Source organism: Heloderma suspectum, chromosome 1 (assembly GCF_057233095.1).
Source record: "Heloderma suspectum isolate Gila_16-S chromosome 1, 16-S_ref, whole genome shotgun sequence".
Classification (NCBI taxonomy): Eukaryota; Metazoa; Chordata; class Lepidosauria; order Squamata; family Helodermatidae; genus Heloderma; species Heloderma suspectum.
In genome coordinates this window covers 221,447,772-221,467,705 of record NC_139458.1, presented here as the reverse complement: position 1 = coordinate 221,467,705, position 19,934 = coordinate 221,447,772, and the positions used below count along the sequence as shown (strand labels likewise).

Below are 19,934 nucleotides of genomic sequence, written 5' to 3'. Positions count from 1 at the left end.
TCTGTTCTAATGATGGAAAGATTTTAGAATTTGTATGACACTCCCTTTCAGGTATGGTTTAGACCAGGAATGGGCAGAAGGTAGATCTGGATCTATTGGTAGATCTCCAAGTGATTTACAGTAGATCAGCAAGGATTTCTGAATCACAAATATTTAGCAATAATTGTGACAATATAAAGTGAAGAAAGCTTGTGGTAACCAAGAGTGGGTCTAGGTGTGGAAAGACTGTGAGTTCTGTTCAGTTCTAGTACTCAAAACAGATTTCTGCACTCAGAATTCTTTAATTCTAAGCATGTGCCTTTTACACCAGGCTCCAGTTGGTGGATCTTGGTGTTCTAGGGGGAAAAAAGTAGATCCTGCAAGCCTGAGGTCTGCCCACCTCTGGTTTAGGCTGTGTTGACTTTCTGTTCTCCAAAGTCCTTCACATCTGCATGACAGGCAGTAATTCAGCAGCTCATGGTGCTGGATCTGAGCACGATGGACGGCCTGCTTCCTCCTCCTCCTCTGACTGCCTCAGGAATGGCAGTTGGTAGCTGGAGGCGGCCTCTTGGCTGAAGCTGTATCTAGGTATGATGGAAGGGTGCCTGACTGCTGCTTTCTCTCACCCTGGTGGCCTCAGTGATGGCAGTAGGTAGTGAGAGAGAGGGATGCTGTCAGCCGCAGCTGCAGCTAAGCATGATGGAGAAGTGCCCCACTGCTGTTCTTATTTATTTTTTGGTTTTCCAGCCTGTCCCACATGTTTAGTTCACTCATTTGCTAGTGAATCCCTTTCCTTCACTGCAGTCTCTTGTTTTGTTTTTGCTTTTAAACAATTAGGAGAAGCCACTTTTGTCAGAAGCAGCAAAGAGAAAGGAGAAGGACCTAGTAGCAAAAGAAATAGAGAAGTTTCGCGGATCCATTCAGGCCCTTTGTCGGAGTGCGCTCCCTCTTGGAAAAATCATGGACTACATTCAGGAAGATGTGGATGCCATGAAGAACGAGCTCCAGATGTGGCAGAATGAAAACAAACAACTTGAAGAGGCTCTACAGAAGGAACAGGGGTGAGGCCATTGAGAAATTGTCGTATTTGGTTAAGCCTTGAAGTTTTACAACGCAAGTTTGAATCTTATCTGTTTCTTAAGTCAGACTCTGCATGATGACTCTGGGGGTGCAAAGCTGAGGGAGAAGGCAGGGTAGGAGAGGTCTCTTCCAATAATCAAGACTGCATACCATTACAGAACAATATTGAGGGAGGAGTCAGAACAGCCCCCAAACTGCATGTGTGCAAGGGAAGTACATGCACCTTTCCCTCCAGCTGCTAGGAATATGCCTTTGTGTTAGACTGAAGGTAAGTGAGCAACCACTGACTTTCCTCCAGCCTGACTTCCCACAGGTTGTCAGGACTGGCACTCTGCCGAGCAATCAGCTGGCTCCAAAGACAATAGTAGAGTGCTGATTTGGCGAAGGTTAAAGAGCCATAGTGCCGTCTGTGTTCTGTCCAATCCATGACCCCCTGTAGCTCATCTGGACAAGGGAGCTTCATAGCCTTCTCCTCTGCTGCCTCCACTGGGGACTGGGAGAATGCACTTTCCACAGGACTCCTTCTTTCCTTAACTGTTCTAGAGAGGGAGGAAGGAGCCTTTTCAAAGGCACTTCCATTCTCTATAGGAGGAAGACAAAGTGGTTGTTTTACAACGAAATGTGGGATTAAAGTTTGTAAATAAATACATTCCAGTAACTGATATTGGAGAAGATGGGCCAGATGGTTCAGTAGGCTAGAATTAGGCATAGGTGGGTGACTCTGGTACCCATCTTCCAGTGTGTTAGCTCTAGTCTAGCTAACCTAGATAACTGTAGAGGAAATGTACCCCCCGTCCAATTAATATTAGAGGAAATGTACCCCCTTCCAATTCACTCTGAATTATAGCTGCTTCCCCAAATCCCATACAGTTCAATGGAATGATGAAATTGATGGTACAGGACTGCAAGCAGCTTCTGGTCTGGACAGTTTTACTTATAGATGAAAATGCTACAGAAGGTTAAAATGTTGGTTTTATTTATCGCACTTAAATGCTGCCCCCCAAAAGAGCTCAGGGTGGGATATGTAGGATAATGTGATATTATCCATACAATAATCCTATGGTTAGGCTGAGAGAGTGTTACTTATCCAAGGTTATCCAAATGAGCTTCATGGCTGAGCACGCATAGCTGAGTATAAGTTTTAAAGCCTTTCCCCCTCCCCAGGCCAAGTTAAAAGCTCTTTCCATCACGGCTGTACCGACTGGCTTTCCGCTGGCTGTACACACCAGTGTTAATGACAGAGGGGTGGTACAAAGAATGCAGTTCTGTTGTCATACAGCTATCTGCCAGTACGTTTGTGATTTAGGCTGCAATCCTATGCATACTTTACCTGGAAACGAGTCTCATTGAAATGAATGGTTAGCATCTGCCTAGGACAGGGATGTAGAACCTTCAACATGTGGCCACCTAAGGCTTTAATTGAAGTTCCCAAGGGTGCTTTGCTCCCCTGCACTGCCAAAGCTCTTCCTCAAGCAATCCCGATACACTGGAAAGAGCAATCTGTTTCAGGATCACTGGGGGAGGGGGTAGAGAGAAGGCTCTTCTCTCCCTCCCCCAACAGTCCTCCTAGAAATCACTCTTTCCCTGCTGCTGCGAGCAATGAGGGAAGAGTGCTGTATATAAGGATCACTGGGATGTGTGTGTGTTTACATGTGTGTGCTTGTGCATGTATGTGTGTGTGAGACCCCCAAGCCAACATCACACGCGGCCCTTGGCCAGAAAGCTTGTGCTCCCCTGGCTTTGGACACATTGTAAGATAATATTTAAATATTATTATTTATAACATTTCTATATCGCCCCATAGCCAAAGCTCTCTGGGCAGTTTACAAAGGTTACAAACAGCTAACATGATCATTCATGCCCACATTAGGTTTGTAAAATAGATCCTTATTATTCATGTTTTACAGATAGCAAACCTAGTCACAGAGTAAGATGCTTGCATAAAATCACCACCTTTATGATTAAATCAGATTTGACTACAGGACTGCCAGACCTCATTCCAACAGTCTGTTGAACCACTCTGGTTCCACCTTAATCCTGTATGGTGACTTTATCCCCCCACCCCCACCCCACACACACATTTCCTACCATAAGGCTCCATCCAGCATCACTGGCAGGAAGACTGTTGGATTCAACCCATGGACAAAATCTCAGGATAATTTTGGCAGTATATATTTCTGTGAGCCCTTCTCCTTGCTTCTCTCTTTGTGTCAAATGTTATTGTATACCCAAGACAGAGTCACATTGGTTCTAGTAAATGTAATCTGTTGCTTGTGTCTCAGTATCACAGATGGTGTTGTAGAACCCCTGAAAGCAGAACTTGCAGAGTTGGACCAGTTGATCAAAGATGAACAAGATAAGATTTGTGCTAAAAGGGCTAATGTTTTAAAAAATGATGAAAAAATCCAGAAGATGGTTCATAATATCAACTCAAGAAGGTGAACAATGGAAAGATAAAGGGCTGATTTTCTTTTCTGCTAAACAGGAATGAGAAAGAAACAAAGTTACGTGGTGTGCAAATAAAACTGTATATACAATAGCATATACAACTTCAAGTTAATTTATTCACATGATTGTGTATGGCCTTCTTGGGGGATTAATATTGTTAGCAGAGGTCACTTCCTGGATTCTTTAATATCAATATCCTCTGATCAAGCTTTGTTCCCTTCCTTTCCAGTATAGGTGTAGCATTTTGAACAAATAGAAACTCTTCTGCTACTTTATACAGAATATGAAGTTTAGGAAGTTTGCAGTTGTTGGAGTGGGCTGGAATGCTTCCTTGTGTTGGCAAATCTTGTAGATCAAGAAACAAAATTCTGTTTACCTGTATTTCCTTAAGTCATACAGCATGGAAGAGAACAAAAGCATTTTACATGAACGTGTTAATTATATTTGTATTGCCTTCATTTAGTTAGAAAGAATTGGTTTAAGTACTTTTTCTTCTCCTAAATACCCAGTCATGTATGTTTTTTGATTAAATCATTCAGAGGGAATTAGTAAGTGGGGGTAGGGGAGAGGTTCGATGCATTTATGCAGACATGTGTATATCTGGTTTTCGCCGCTGCTGTCTCCAATATAGTTTTGAAGAGACCCTGCTATACTTATTCTCTGGGACCCACAAATATTGGTAGACCACCAAAGTTGGTGGCCTCAAGGACCCCTGCCCTTCATCAAATGGGATCTTCGCTGATGTTATGCTGAGTTTCAGCAGTGCTCAAAGTGGCTCTGCAATGTAAAGTCAGGGATAATCTCCCTCTTCAGCTCTTTAGAAGGTCTGGAGCTTGTCTGTGCTACATTGCACTTCGAGGGTGCCAGGATCACCTTTAAAGCACATTGCAAAATGGCAAGCCCCAGCAATCCTCCCAACCTTGAGACAAGGGAATCTTCGCAGTTGTGCTATGCTTCTGGAGTGTCCCAAGTGCCTTGGAAACAAACACAAGACAGACAAGCTCCAGCCTCCTGATTTTTAAGCTTGGCAAGGGGATGAGGTGTTGCCCAGAGAGTTGTACCACTCTTCCAAGGCTCCCTGTGCCTCTAAAATATGGCATGACTGCTGTAATGATCATCCAGCTCTGAATTTAGGAGGGTGTTGGAGGTCGCCCATGTTGCAGTCCACTTCCATGGTGCTTAGAGCATCTTAGGACCCAGCATAGTTGCAGGGATTTCCCTTTCCACTCTCTTTTGAAGTTTAGAAAAACATCTGAGGCATGTTCTGCTTGCAGGGTCATGCAGGTTTGTGGGCGTGTTTGGAAATAGTCCCATATCACGTAAATATATGTTACATATAGACCTCACACACCACAACAGCCCATGGGTTAAACAGCCCATGGCTTGTTGCTGGCTTAACTGCTGGGTTATTTAGCCCCTAAACAACCCAGCGCTCCAGGTTCAGATGACATGCTAAGCAACCGACAAAGGAGCCAATCGTGGGTTGCTATGTATAAAAAAAGCAAAAGTGGGTGCATTTCAGGCAGGACGTCTGTTCTATCCTACTTGTTTAACCCATGGGCTGTCTGTCATGCAAAGTGGCCCAATATCTGAAACTTGTTTTATTCTTTTGAAGTTACGCCATTATTTCAGTGAATGTGACTTGAACCTCCAGGGTTTTTCCTCCAATGAGTGTGATTTGAGAAGCTTCACTTTCGTTCCTTTTGCAAATCTACCATCTCTTCATTTTCTAATAAAGTTACATTTTTCATGGGTTATGTATGTTGTACAGGAGAACTGTAATTTGGTATCTGCATTTTGAATCTTTGGGTGTTAATTCAGTGAGAAGTCTGGAAAAAAACATTAAAGACTTGGGAAAAATACCTTGTTGCAGTATATCAAGCAGCTGTTTAATAAATTGTGGTGCAGCTTACGAATCTGACTCCCAAATCAAAACATATGCTCGGAAGTAAATTCCATCTTCCAATAAATGTGATTAGGATTGCTACCTAAGCCCTTGTTGAGCAGTGTGGATGATTTCGTTATAAGTCTGCTAACTGGCAGAGTTTGGGTTCTTGCTTTTCTCTGATTGAACCCTCTTGATTTTATTAAGATGCTATCCCAGAATTAGTACCATAATTGTTTTAGCATACTTTTCAAAAGAAGCACTGCAGAAATTTGCCTTAGTGTGTATGGTATGACTATAATTAGCTGATTTTGAATAAAATATCAAGGTGCAATCCCAGAAAAGTGGTACTACAAGGAAAGTTGGTCAAAATGTCATAAGGGATCATCAGAGGCTGTTAGGCTGCTTAAGTTGCAATTTTTCAAAATGCATGCAATTGTACACTTGCAACTTAATTCAATATCTGAAATACCCTATCATATTTCTGTGTGGATCTGTATCTATAGTAGAACTATTTGTGTTAGAAGATTCCAACATATTCTGTATGTGAGTAAAAATGTACAGATAAAATATAATTTGTATTATAAATTTATTTTCTTTTTTATATAAAATAATTAAATGACCTATTTTTTCTATGAATAGTGGTGTTTGAATTGTACAGTTATTTTGGAAAGTCAATAAAAGACACTGAACTGTTTGTTTTATATAAGCTACTATTGTGAAACTATGATAATCTCATTCTTGTACATTTACAAATCTGAGAGGGAGTCCATATATAGGATTATAGTGTTACAGGTCAGCATTTCAAGACATAAATGTTCTTCAGGGAATGATATAATCTCTCTCAGAAGGGATCACTCGAGGTATGTATTGGGCCCCGATCCGCCTTGGACTGATGCCGACCCTGGATCCGAATCAAGATTCAGAAATCCGAATTATTCAGATTTTACATTTTCCCAATGACTTGGATTGGAAATTTTTTATGATAAATACTTGGAATTTGGAGACCTGGCAGCTCCTATTGAGGTGATTGAACCTGCCAAGTTTCAGACAAATAGGTCCAATAGTTTCTGTGGTAGCCATAGGTAAAATTTGCTTTTTTCAAGAAAATCTGTCAAAGAGCTATCATTTTTTTTGTGTGCTTCCACGTAAGTGTATGGAATTTTGGGACGTGGCAGCCCCTTGGAAGCTATTGAATCTGGTCAAATTTCAGACTGGTCCAGTGGCATTTGTGCTAACCATTCATAAAATTTCCCTTTCTCAAAAGCTAAAACAAAAGGTTAAACTGTGAAGCCACATAAGAGAACCTAAACAGAAGGTGTTTAAAGTGACAATTAGGAGGTCACTATCCCTAATCTCTGGTGTAGGTTTTTTTGAAGTGCAAAATAACCCCTCTCCCTAGTACTCTTGTCTGTCCTGAATCTGCCACTATTCAGCTTCACTGGATGACCTGAGGCTCTTATTAAGGGAAGAAAAACGTTAAACCTCTCTTTGGCTACAATACACATTGTAGTAAGTTACACTTACTGGAAGTAAGTTACACTGAACTCAGTGGAGCTTATGTATTGCCATGCGCCACTTTCTCTACTCCGCCTACCTGGTGGCGGATGCGGTGGATGCGGCTCCGGCTCCTCTTCTAGCCACTGCCGGGCTGCTGCGGCAGCAAATGGCGGCCGTCATAGCAGCCACCATTTGCATGGCTGCCTTTTGCCATGATAGGCTATGTAAATACGTAGCCTATCACGGCAAAGAGCAGCGGCGCAAATGGCAGCCGCTATGCCATTTGCGCCCCTGCTCTTTGCCGTAATAGGCTATGTAAGTATTTACGTAGCCTATCACGGTAAAAGGCAGCCACGCAAATGGCAGCTGCTACATCATTTGCGTCCCTGCCTTTTGCCATGATAGGCTATGTAAATACGTAGCCTATCATGGCTTGGCAGGGACACAAATGGTGGCCGCCATAGCGGCCACCATTTGCAGCTGCAGCAGCCCGGCAGTGGCCAGAATCTGGCTGTGGCCGGCCCTGGCCACGGAGTCGCAGCGGAGCAGAGTCGGCCAGGGAGGATTCCGGGGGGAGGGACAGAGTGTCTCCCCCCCCCACGGATGCCCCTGAACGGAGCCAGGTAAGGCATTCGTACATCCCTAAATGTGAATGCTGTGCTCACACAGCACACACACACACACACAACCAAAAGAAAAGCAGATGCAGAAAGAAAAAAAGACCTATACAAGCTAAGGGGTGGGGGGAAGGGGAGTAACACTAAAGCCTAACCGAAGAGAAAAGGGGTGGGGGTTTGGGGTGTTTTTTTATATATATATATAGGAATATAGCTGAAGAGTTGAAAAACGGGAAGGGAAGGAATAGAAAGGTGGCGGGGGGGCAAACAACAAGCTGTAAACAAAGCAAGGAAACAAGCCTAACAACTAGAAGATAACTTTTTTTTACATATTTTTGTGGAGTTTTTTTAAGAATCTAGAAGGAGTATTTAAGGGAAAGGAAAGACTAAGAAATAGGGATGTCAGAGAATTCCGCCACGGATCTCGGTGAGGCCGAATGCCAGTGCATTCGGCCCCCCGAACTCCGTGGTGGAACGGCCTGCCACCCCCTGTTCCCCCGCGGATCCCCCCCGGGACGAGACTTACCTGGGGCGGACGTTCCGCACGGCGGCGGCTCCAGCGGAGGCTGCGGCGGCGGTGGCTGGTCTTCCAACCGGCTGCTGCCACCATTTCCAGTCTGTTCTCCGCCCCCATTCGTGATAGGCTACGTAAAGACTTAAGTTATTTGCGTTCCCCCTTATTTTCGCCATCTTAGTCTACGTAAATATTTACATAGAGTAAGACGGTGAAAATAAAGGGGAACGCAAATAGCGTCCGCTACGCTATTTGCGTTCCCGTTTCTTGTCTTCATCTTCGTCTACGCAAATATTTACGTAGACTAAGACGGCCAAAAATAAGGAACGCAAATGGCGGCGGTCGTAGCCGCCGCCATTTGCGTACGCTTTTTTTTTTTTAAACCTAGACGTGATAGGCTACGTAAGTCTTTACGTAGCCTATCACGGCTGAATTCTGGGACGCAAACGGTGGCGGCTACGGCCGCCGCCATTTGCATCCCTGCTAGCCAGCGGCCGGATGTCTGGCTGCTGGCGGAGCTGGCCGGCAGCTTTGCGGAATTCCCGTGGAGCGGAGCCGGCCGGCCAGGATTCCAGGGGTAGGCACGGGGTGCCTCCCCCCCCCCGGCCAGGATTCCAGGAGGAGGGATGGAGCACCTCCCCCCCCAGCAGAACCCAGCGGGGCCAGGTAAGCGGGGTTTTGTACACCCCTACTAAGAAATGGAACTGAGAAGGTTTGGGTGCTGGGAAGAACAAGTAAAGCTGCACTGGCACAATCCAACAAACACTCAGCAATAAAGAACTCTCTTCCTACACTTCTACAAACTCTCTCACACACTGGGAAAGGAAAGCAGAATCTCCTGTTATATACAACCCCTCCACCACCACTGTGATTGGAGACTCCTGAGTTAAAAGTTCAGACCTATTGGCAGCTAGAGATGTCAAGGCTCAATTCCATCCTCCCAACTCCTCCTCTCCCCCTCCTTAATCTTAAGCAAACAGTTACATCCAGACAGGCTGTCTGGGCTTCAGAATTGGTCCAGGTTGGTCCAAACTGATCCAAATAGATTCGGATCAATCCAACCCAATTTGGACTGGGCCAGACTGATTTGGTTTGGAAATCGAATCTGGAACTGAAGCTGTGCACAGCCCTAGTATATACAGACCTTTTCCCTGTGCATTCTCTGAACGTGTGAGAGAGATACCAGGATCGCACCTGTGGCTCCACATCCTCCAATTGCCACATGCAATGCCACATGGTCATGGCCCCTGGTGGATGCACTTTCATTGTCAATGTGAAAGGGACCGATGTGCATACAAATGTACATCTGGAGGGCTCCTCCATACAGTAAGGAAGGCTGGCCAATCAAGCAGCCTGTCTGTGTGGAGGAGCCCTATGCACATCTATACATGTGTACACCAAATGCATGGCTGCAGGGGACATGGCCAGCACATGCAGTGGCGTGGAGGGGATGTGTACCCACCTCCATGCATTTATTGACAGTGTGTGGAAATCTTCTAACCCTTGCCCACACCTCAACAATTTATTTCAAGAAACTAAATCATTTTCAACGATAAGCCTTGTACATTTCAGATAAAGTCTGAAGTGAATCCGTTTTTCTCCAAAGCTAATTGGGCTGCTCCCAAAGCTTCAGAGTCGCCTTGGAGATGCAGAATGACACAGAGTTTTGAATACTGGTGGGATTTTCTTGGTTTATGTGATCTAATTCTTTCCTTATACCAATACAGCCCAATCCTTCCCTAATATGCTTTCCAGTCCAGACCAATCTTTTTTCTAATAGTCTTCCTTAAAATCCTTAAAAATATATATTTTTTATTACTTAATGTTGCTGGTTCTGTGTCTCTTCTGTCTGAGTATTATTAGATAAGCCACTTGCCTTCACCCCCTACCCCAGCCTTCCCCAACCTGCAGTTCCATCCAGTTTTGTATCTCCAATGAATGTGCTGCTTCTGCTTTCTGCACCTAAATCCCTATTATGAAGATGATAAGCAGTACTGGGTTCACCCCATGTGGTACATTACTCAATAAGTCTTCTGAATTTGTTTTCAGAATTAATAAATCCTCACTATTTTAGTTACTACATTTCTATACCACCCAAAACCAAACCTCTTTGGGCTGTTCACAAAGATTAAGTAATATATCCACCTTAAGTTACTTCCATTTAGTCCATTTCTCATCCTCCTTTGTTATGAAGATTCCATGCAGAATTAGGTCAAAAGCTAAGCTGAAGTCTAGCTATGATGCTGTACATTCATTTCCTGATTGCTTTTACTGACTCTCAAACGGAATATATTCACAAAGCAGAATACATGTGTGGGAGCAACAGGCAACTGAATGTTGATAGGGTATCTTAGATGATGGTTGTAATGATGGCACTACACTTACTCAGTGTTACTTTCACTTTCGGTAGTCCAAATCAAACAACAGCTACTCTTGTAGTCTTCGTAGTACAGGCATCTACACCACAGACAAGATCTTTTGTAAGCCTTAACATATTAATACCTATATTCATAACCCAAGTCCAGCAGTAATATTTCACTTCATATCCACCAAATATTCATAGTACACTTGGGACTTAATCACTGGCAGGGCATTCTATCTGGCCAAGTGCTTTAAAAAAGGACAAATAACTTCTAATTGCATCCTGTGAATTTACTTTTCTAGGGAACCTATTTCTTGAGAAAGCAAGTAACGTAATGTATGGGATTCTTATAAGAAAACTGTTGTATTTAAAGGACAGGTTCAAATGCTCGCTTGTACACAAGGTGTGAATGCTTCGGACAGTCCCCTCTGGAATGAAACTGCTCATGGATTTGTGGGTCATATCCTTATGGAATCTCACTTATTTTGACTGGTTTGGATAGCAGGAAGATTACCATTACCATTAGATTACCATTACCATTAGATTACCATTAGATTACCATTAGATTACCATTAGATTACCATTACCATTAGACTACCATTACCATTAGCAGGAAGATTACCATTACCATTCCTTTTCCATGACAAAAGCAACACACACTGAGCCACCTGATATGTAAAAAATCAGGCTCTTCCAGAAGCTGTCCCCATAGAAGTGCAGGAAACATTTCCCAGTGGCGCGCTCTGGTGCTGCTGTGGAATGTGTGTAACTATCTAGAACATGGAGATGGCCCAGCTGGGTCATGATCACAGGAAAACCCATGCCGTTGGGAAACCCATGTGGCTCTACCATGCATTCACATACATTTGCACCACCAGGAAGCATTCCTACAACAGTGTGTGAAAGGGATGCCTTCCAGATGTTGCAAACACAGAATTTAAGTACTGATATAAGAGCCTAGATCCTCAACTAATAGTGCAATATCCTTTGCCTCTGCAGTGGAGGGGAAGGAAGGTATTTTTGGTGCTAGTTCACAGACTAGAACGAAATCAAACTTAAAGATTCTGAAGTGGTGCTGCATTGCTACAATGGAGGGCATAGCCTTGAGAAAACTAACTTACAATAAAAGAAAATGTTTTGAAATGTAATGTACTACTGATTGCGGGATTAGCCTACACAGGATTAGGTATACAGCCTCTTTGGAATGAGATTGCACTCCCCATTAAAAAAAAAAAAAAAAAAAACAGCTTCAGGGAGTTCATGGACTTGGTGATACTTCTGGATGCCCAGATGGCCATGATAGCCGGTGGCACCTTTTTCTACCTTAGGTTGGTATGCTAACTGTGCCTTTCTCTGGACAGAAAGGAGGTTCTCATGTTCATTCAAGCCCAGATCAGACTATTGCTGCAATGTGATCAACATGGTGCAGCTTTTGAAGAGTGACTGACAACTGAAATCAGTCCAAAATGTAGCTGCTAGAATATTAACTGAAGCTCATAACCCACAGCACATTACTCAACTACTGTTCTATCTTCTTTGTGTACTTGCTTGTTTTCATGCCCAGCTCAAAGTGCTGGTTTTGGCCTTTAAAGATCTAAAAGACCTGGTACTGGGTTATCTGAAGGACAGCCTCTTCCTGTATATTGTATCCTCAGGTCAACATCTGAGGCTTTGCTCCTTGATTGTTTCCTAGCTGAAGTGTGGCAGGTGGGCATGCAAGACAGGACCTTTGGGGTAATGTTACACAACGGGAAAGCCTTCCTCAGAGAGGGCAACTTGGCTGCATCACTGCTTTCTATCTTGTGGATGGTGAAACCACCAGTTTAAGAAGACTTTTGGGATAAATGGCAATGGATCATGGATACTGCAATATTAATGCTGGTTGTTCCTGTTGTTGGGTTATTTTTTGCTGCTGCAATATTTAAAATATTGGTTTTAATGTTTTTATTGTTCTATATTGTTTTTAAGGTACTTTGTTAGCCACCATAGTGGGTCCTTTATGAAAGACGAGTCAAGAAACAGAATTCATTATTTAATTAAAGGTCCCCAATTGTCATGGTCCTATGAAACAAGGAGCATGCTAATAGCACCACCCAGGCAGTGACTGAAACAGTCACACGCCACGGGATGCAAGGTACCCCCAAAGTTCCATGGAAAAGCTAGCTGGGGGAGTGGGGAAAATCACATTTTTCTTAGTAACAAAATATTCTGGTTTGCTGCTGGGGAAATGTGATTTCTTCACAGCAGAAATTCTAGCTAGAGGAAAGATGTGTAGATCACCCACAATAATTTTGTAAACTGCACAGACAGCTTTGGCTATGGGGCAGTATAGAAAATGTAAATAATAAAAATAATAGCAACCAACAATCATGCACTTATTTCACAATAAACTTGCAGTATTTAATGGCTTACTTAACTCATTTAGCCTTTAGAGTGTTCCATTCTTAGATAACACAAAGGTTATTTGAGAAGTATAGTTTGTGGGCTGTGTATATGTCTCCATTCCCTCTATTTCCCTCTAAATATAATAAATGAAATGAAAATGAAATTTCCAAAGTTCAGAGGTGAGTGTATGTCCTTATGCAGCCAAAATAGCACAAGGAGGAGGAATCAGCAGGCTGGGAGAACCCAAGGTTTGTAGAAGTTCAAAATCAGCCCAGTGAGGACTGAATATGCTCAGTGGGGCCAGAATGCTGACTGACATGGGGAGCGGGACAGAAAACTAGGTGGCAAGGAAAATGGAACGGAGCATCCTGGAAGAAGCCCTGCCTGGCTGGTTGACCGGCTGGTACAGGAGCATTCTGCCCTGCAATATTTTGTTGCTGGTCCCGCCTGTATATTCTACTGATATTTTTAGATATCATTATGACCCAGGCTGCTGAGCTTTTCTTTCCCCCAGTAGCTCCTGACTGCCTCTGGTGCTACACCTCAGGGGTTGTCGAAAGAGTGTATATATTGAAGGCTCCCTTCATCCTCCCACCCCCCAGTTAGCCCATTGGCAAAGTGTACCCATAGCGAGCTGCTGGGGGGGGGAATTCTTTAATAATTTCTAACTTTTCTATGTATTCTTTTATAAACATCACGTGGATGGTAACCAGACTGATGTCACATTATGACTCTTGCAACTTAGACCACCTGGCTAGCCATGTAAGTCTCCGAAAGAACCAGCTGTCTAGGGTTGTACAAATCCCACTCACCAGTCTGCCTGGGGGTCCACGGGGGGGGGAGGCGATCCATTCCTCCCTCCAGAATTCTCCCCGGCCGGCTCCGCTCTGCGGCGAGTCCATAGAGCCACCAGCCAGGGCCGCCTGCAGCCGGACCTGCATCAGCTGCCGGGCTGCGGCCACAAATGGCATCCGGCGTAGCGGACGCCTTTTGCATCCCTGCTCTTTTCATGATAGGCTATGTAAATATTTACTTAGCCTATCACGGCAAAGAGCAGGGACACAAATGGCATAGCGGATGCTATTTGTGACCCTGCTCTTTGCCGTGATAGGCTACATAAATATTTACGTAGCCGATCACAAAAAAGAGCAGGGACGCAAATGGCATCCACCACGCCGGACGCCATTTGTGTCCGCAGTCCGGCAGCAGACGGCTGCGGATTCAGCAGATGGACCCGGACCCAGCCAGCGGCAGGTAGGGTCCGTCCGGGGTTAACTTTGCGGGGTGGCGGAGGTGAGTGGTCCGTTCCACCACGGACTCCAGGGGGGTGGATTCTAAAGAATCCGGCCTCATTGGAGTCCGTGGCGGAATTCTCTGCCATCCCTACTGCTGTCAAGGTTGGAGCCAAGAGATGCCTGGTGTGCCAGCTGGCAGACAGAGGCGGCCCCTGGCAGTAGACGGTATTGCTCCCAAAGAGGCTCAAGCACTTGTTTTCTCTGGGCACAGGGAGGCTCCCCATGACAGTCTGGGGAAAACTGCAGTAGGCTCGTGAAGTTTCTGTTTGTTTGATTTGGTCTCAGGAAGTACCTGCTTCTGCTTAGACCTGTATATGCCAGCAGGGAATCTGTCAGCTGGTGGCTTCTGTGTGGGGGTAGGTAGTGGTAACAGGCTCAAGGAATATTTTAGCCAACTGTCTCTTATTTTGAGACAGGGCTCTGGTTGTAATTTTGAATGGGTTATTTTAGATCACACTGTGCCGGGCATCCCATCCTACTTCATGATGTTGCTCCAATGTATCCTTAGAACCGTACTATAGTGTGGTTCTTCACTGGGCAAAGCTCTTCACTTTGCTCTTCACTACAAAGTGAAGATACAGTAGCATGAAGGAAGCCTGTGAAACTGGTTTGCCCATTCTGCGTGAAAAAGACTCCCCCCTCTCTGCAACAGGCACACAGCTTGGATTTAGCCAGAAAAAGCAGATTTATGTTTTGGGGCTGGCTGTCAGAAGATGTTTTAGGGTGCAATCCTATGGGGATAGGCGGCCACCTCCGAACCCAGAGGTGACCGCCTATCCGATGCAGGGCAGGAGAAGCACGGAGGGGATAATTCCCTCTACTCTTCTCCTGCTCTGCATTTGCAGCTAGATAGCAGCGAAGCGAGGGAGGAGGCTGCTGGACGACACATAAGATATGTCGTACAGGCATTTCTGCCTTCTCCACCCCAGAATGCCCCCTGGGAATGCCCCATTTTGGCCACTCCGCGCTCCTCTTCCGACTGTGGAGCATGGGGCTGTTCCACACTGCCCGCAAGGCAGCACAGAAGGGGAGAAGGTCAGTTCTCCGGGAACTGACCTCGGAGTGTGGGCACTGAGGTCGGTTCCCGGAAAACCAGATATTCTATGGCTGTCTAGCCACTGACTAGTGGCCATAGGATTGCTCCCTCCATGCTTTTATATTTTATATTGTTTTACCCTTTGCTTTTGGGGTTTAATTTTTGTCAACTGCCCAGACAGCTTCAGCTATTGGGTGGTATTGAAATGAAATGAAATGAAATGAAAGAATAATTTGGCTGGCCTGCCGGAGATGCTGCTTTCCCTTTGGGACTTCAGCTGCTTCAGGACAATCACAATTGCTTGATCACTACCTACTCATCCTGTTCACTAGTAAATAAATGGTGATTTATTTGCAAATACTTGCAAAAAGCACAATCGCATCCAGTGCTCTCTTTCATGCAAGATAAAATTACCCTTCAACTATCGTGGTACAAGCTGAAATTACTGGGGGGGGGGGGAATGAAATTTGGCATATTTTCCAATTGGACCAATGTAATTTAATATGTGAAATTGCAAATGCGAAATTAACACTTGTATTTTGAATATGAGATTTGACATAACATTTGACTATTTCAGACTTGTGTTCTCTTACAGCACAATCCTATGCAGGTTTAGACAGACAAAAAGTCCAACTCCCAGCATGCTGGGAGTTGTAGGGCTTTTTTCTGTTGGTTGCCAAATACTTTCAAATATGAAATATAATTGCATGCTATCCATCACCTAAATACATGTAAATACCAATCAATGTAAAATACGTATGTATTTGGCAATTGACAGCATATAGCAATTCACATTTGATACCTGCCAATAATAAAAAAATAATTAAGTGAACCCAACAAGCCTGAAACATTCAAATTTGAGGTCACATTTCCCATACAAAAAATAAAATTTTATTTCAAATTTGAAATGTCATAAACAAAATGTTATTGCAACCCAACAGAAATTACCATTGCATGCCAGCTATCAAATAGGTCAAAAGTAATACATGTCAAATATATTATCCTGTTTCCCACAGTGGCCAACTCTGGGCCCAAGGATGCACTGTGGGAGGCCACACTTTACTGGGGCCCAGAAATCTAGGACACCCATCCCAGGCTGCATCCTCAATGCCATGAGGAGAAAAATGAGGGGAAAGTGTAGATCTTCTTTCCTTCTGATAGTCTGTCTGTTTCCTTCTGGTTTTTTATTTAGAATATTTATAACTTGCTTTATAGTCCAGCACTGCCTTAATCAGTCATGAAACTAAGAGTGCGCAGAGTCTTGCCTATCTTCTCCAGCCAGCCAGCCGGCCAGAGGAGGAGGAGGAGGAGAAGGAGAGAAGTGTGAATCAGAATAGCTTAGTTGAGTCAGTGATTCCTCAAGTCGGCGGTGGGGGCCCTTACAAGCTTATCACATGAGAGGTAGTCCGGTGATGAACACCTATTATGTCTGGAGGTGTATTATACAGCAGACACGAATAGATGTGGAATCTATACAGTGGTACTAAATAGGGAGAACAAGGAAAGAGCCAGATCTGATAATATGGTATTAGAAAATATAAACATAGCTGTAATTTGTAGAAGAGGAATGCTAAGAATGATTAATATAGAGAACAACTTCTATGACATTTTTTTTTACCACACACACCAACTCTTCATTTTATTTTATAGAACTCTAGAAGTACATTATTATTGTTAAAACAACAAAGAGTATTGTGGAAACTGAAAGATGAACAAATTTATTTTGGCATAAGCTTTTAAAAGTATGCTGTTGTTTTTGCTGCAACAAACTAGCACAGCGTCCCTTCTGGAAATTATTATTGTTCTTGTTTTGGCAAAAAAATTGCCTTTACCATTGCATTTATATCCTGGAAGTGATCGAGTAGTTACTTATAGTGCTGGAGTGTGCAGTGAAGGGGGTAAGGAAAGGAAAATACCTCTCACTCACCATCTTTGCTGGATCAACTGGAGCCTCTTGCTCAGATGTCTGTAAGAAGACTTAATTGCAGTGATTCACTCTTGGCACCTGAAGGAATGGGTTATAGCTGCCCTCCCCTTACTTTCAAGCATGCTCTCTAGAAACAGCAGCCCTCCAAACTCCCGAGTCTCCACAGTCTCAGACCTGTCTAGTAGCAAGCCCCAGTACTGCAGACTTGCAATTCACACTTAGCTCAGTCAAGAAGATGGTTTTAACTCCTGCTTGCTAGGCTAAAGCTTGCATTTAGTGGACTGAATTTGCTGTGGAGCACATGAGAGCCATATCTGACGACCCCTTTGAGCTACTAGTTTTATTCTGGTTTTGCCTAACCCAGGTAGAACTCTGCTCATGGTCATCTCACCCATTCATCACAAGCACAGGTTTCAATTTGTCACATCCTCGCCAGCCTTCCTAAAGTGGGTTAAATGGCAGACCACTTGGATAAATGCTCTTAGCTCACTCCATGTTCAGGCATGTGCTGAGGATAGAAATACGGCTGTAAGGAGTCCCTGAGGAAAAACAGAGGAAATTAAGCCATTTAGTATCTGGATATGCTCCAATCTCAGACTGACAAAGCACATTCCTATACTAGAGAGAATACTGGCACCAGATAAGAATAAAATGAAAAGGCTTCGAAATATATGGTCTTGGGGATATTTTTCAAAGGGAAACTAGTTTTATTCTAGATTCCTGGGGTGTAATGTGCTGGGGTAAGGTTGGAATCCTTAAGCTACGCAGACTCTGGGAAGATCTTACTGATTTATATATGAAGTTCAAAAACAGAACCCAGCAAGAAGAGTCCATGGCTGTGTTTCCACCAGCGATTTACTCCAACCTGGCTGCGCGGTAAGGTCTCTGTATCCATGACATCGTGGCCATGCAGCACCAGCCGCACATTTTTTTTGCCGAAAAACTGCTTCTTCTGAGACTGCTTATAGTCCGACTTTTCCAGCTTACCACAGCTCCATTACTGACCTGTTTCCACAATCACACTGGGTCCGGTATCATAGTCCTGCCCATGGGGCGTGCAGCCCAGCCTTTATGGGTGTGTTGCTCTGACCTCAGTGACCCAACCCTTTCCATCCCTGTTTTCCGGAAGTTTCATGCCATTTTGGAGCAGGATGCCGAGGGACCAACGTTTAAAACATCATTGGAAATAAGCACTAGAACACAGCCCATGACGCCATTCGGGTTTGTTTTTTCTCCCTTTGTGCAGAATGAGACTTGCCCTCTCAGTGACCACAGAAATAACAGAGAAGCTCCTCAACTGACAGGGCACATATCAAAGCCCTCAGTTCTTGAAATGCGATTAAGCTCGATCTCGAGGCTTTGGTCCATTGCTTTAGGACGTAACTCCTTCACAGCTTCCATATAGAGATCCTGTGTGTTAAAATGGGGGCTGGTTTCACTCTCTTTCCCACAACAAACCCATTAATGTCTCCTCAGAAGTAACTCCCATTGTGGTGGATGAGGCTGAGATTCCCCCTCAATTGAAATGGCACACATTAAAGCCCAATTCCTTAAATGCGTTTAAGCAACAAGCAAGGCTCCAATGAATTGCCTTAGGAAGAAAGTACTTTGCAGCTTTATAGCTATCCTGTGGGTTACAATGGGGGCTGGATTCTGTCTTTGTCTTTACTATTCTCTTTCCCTCAACAAACCCATTAGTGTCTCCTCAGAAGTAACTCCCATTGTGCTGAATGAGGCTTGTCTTTGAATGCCTACATCAGAACTTACAGAGATTCCCCCTGAGTTGAAATGACACTTTTAAGCCCAATTCCTTAAATGCAATTAAACGCGATCTCGAGGCTTTGGTCCATTGTGTAACTCCTTCACAGCTTCCATATAGAGATCCTATGCATTAAAATGGGGGCTGGTTTCACTCTCTTTCCCACAACAAACCCATTACTGCCTCCTCAGAAGTAACTCCTCTTGTGGTCAACGAGGTCCTCTGGGTTAAAGGGGCTAGTTTCCCTCTTTGTGTTCCCCCGCCTCTTTCCCAGCACAAGCATAAGTGTGTCTACTTGGAAGTAACTCCCATTGTGCTCAGTGAGGCTTGCTCCTGAAATGCAGGTGCATCTGGACTTTCAGGGGAAAGGAGAAAGGGGGGGAGAGGGGGGAAGCCTCTCTTCACAGCAAAGCTGATTCCTTTTTTAAAATCCCGGACTCCTCCATTAGCTTCTCCTTTGTTGTCCTGGAAACATGGCTGAGGAGGGGGGAACACTGATGAGGTAATCAGGCCCGGCCCAGACCCCACTCAGACCCCACCCAGCCATCAAGAACATAATTCCATTAGAGCTCAGTGGAAACAGCACACTGCCCCAGGCTACAGCGATGAATAGCCGGGTCTTAAAGGGCGGTGGAAACAGGAAAAGGAGAAGATGCGATTGGGGAAACATTGCAAACAAAGGTGGAAACAAAGTGAAGCCGATAGCGTGGAAACACGCCCCTTGAGAATGTACCCAAGACAGATGGAATTAAGCTATGTAAGACAGGGATCCTATGTGCAATTTACTTGGGAGTATGCCTCATTGATGTTGGTGGGGTTTGCTTCAGAGAAAACATGCATTGGATTGGTTTGCTGCAAATCTGTCTTGCATAATAAATCTCACAATAGGGCTTGAATCAGGTTAGTCCAGTGGGACCCATGCAGGTTCTTTCAAGATATGCATAGAAATTAATTAAATTAAATACATGTAATGGGTCAGAAAAGCTGCTCTTTTGTAGTGAGTCCCAGGTCATAGCCTGAAGGCACATGAGGCAGCCACCTTGCTGAAGCTAAGAAGGCCTGGGTCAGGTCAGTGCTTGGAGGGGAGATGACCTGGGAACCACATTTAGCCACCTTGAGTTCCACAGTGGAAGAAAGGTGGGGTATA

General features: G+C 44.3%; 1 protein-coding gene across 6 annotated transcripts in view; it reads left to right on the top strand.

The window, feature by feature from the left end:
* The window catches only part of IFT54 (intraflagellar transport 54), a 39,312-nt gene extending 35,402 nt beyond the window's left edge, over nucleotides 1-3,910 (top strand). For all 6 annotated transcript variants that reach the window (XM_084820076.1, XM_084820066.1, XM_084820057.1 and 3 more), the window contains 2 exons: nucleotides 817-1,040; nucleotides 3,342-3,910. In XM_084820076.1, the coding sequence (XP_084676202.1) occupies nucleotides 817-1,040; nucleotides 3,342-3,501 (384 nt within the window). In that variant the 3' untranslated portion in view covers nucleotides 3,502-3,910. The remainder of the gene's footprint in view (nucleotides 1-816; nucleotides 1,041-3,341) is intronic.
* Nucleotides 3,911-19,934: the final 16,024 nt, after the last annotated feature.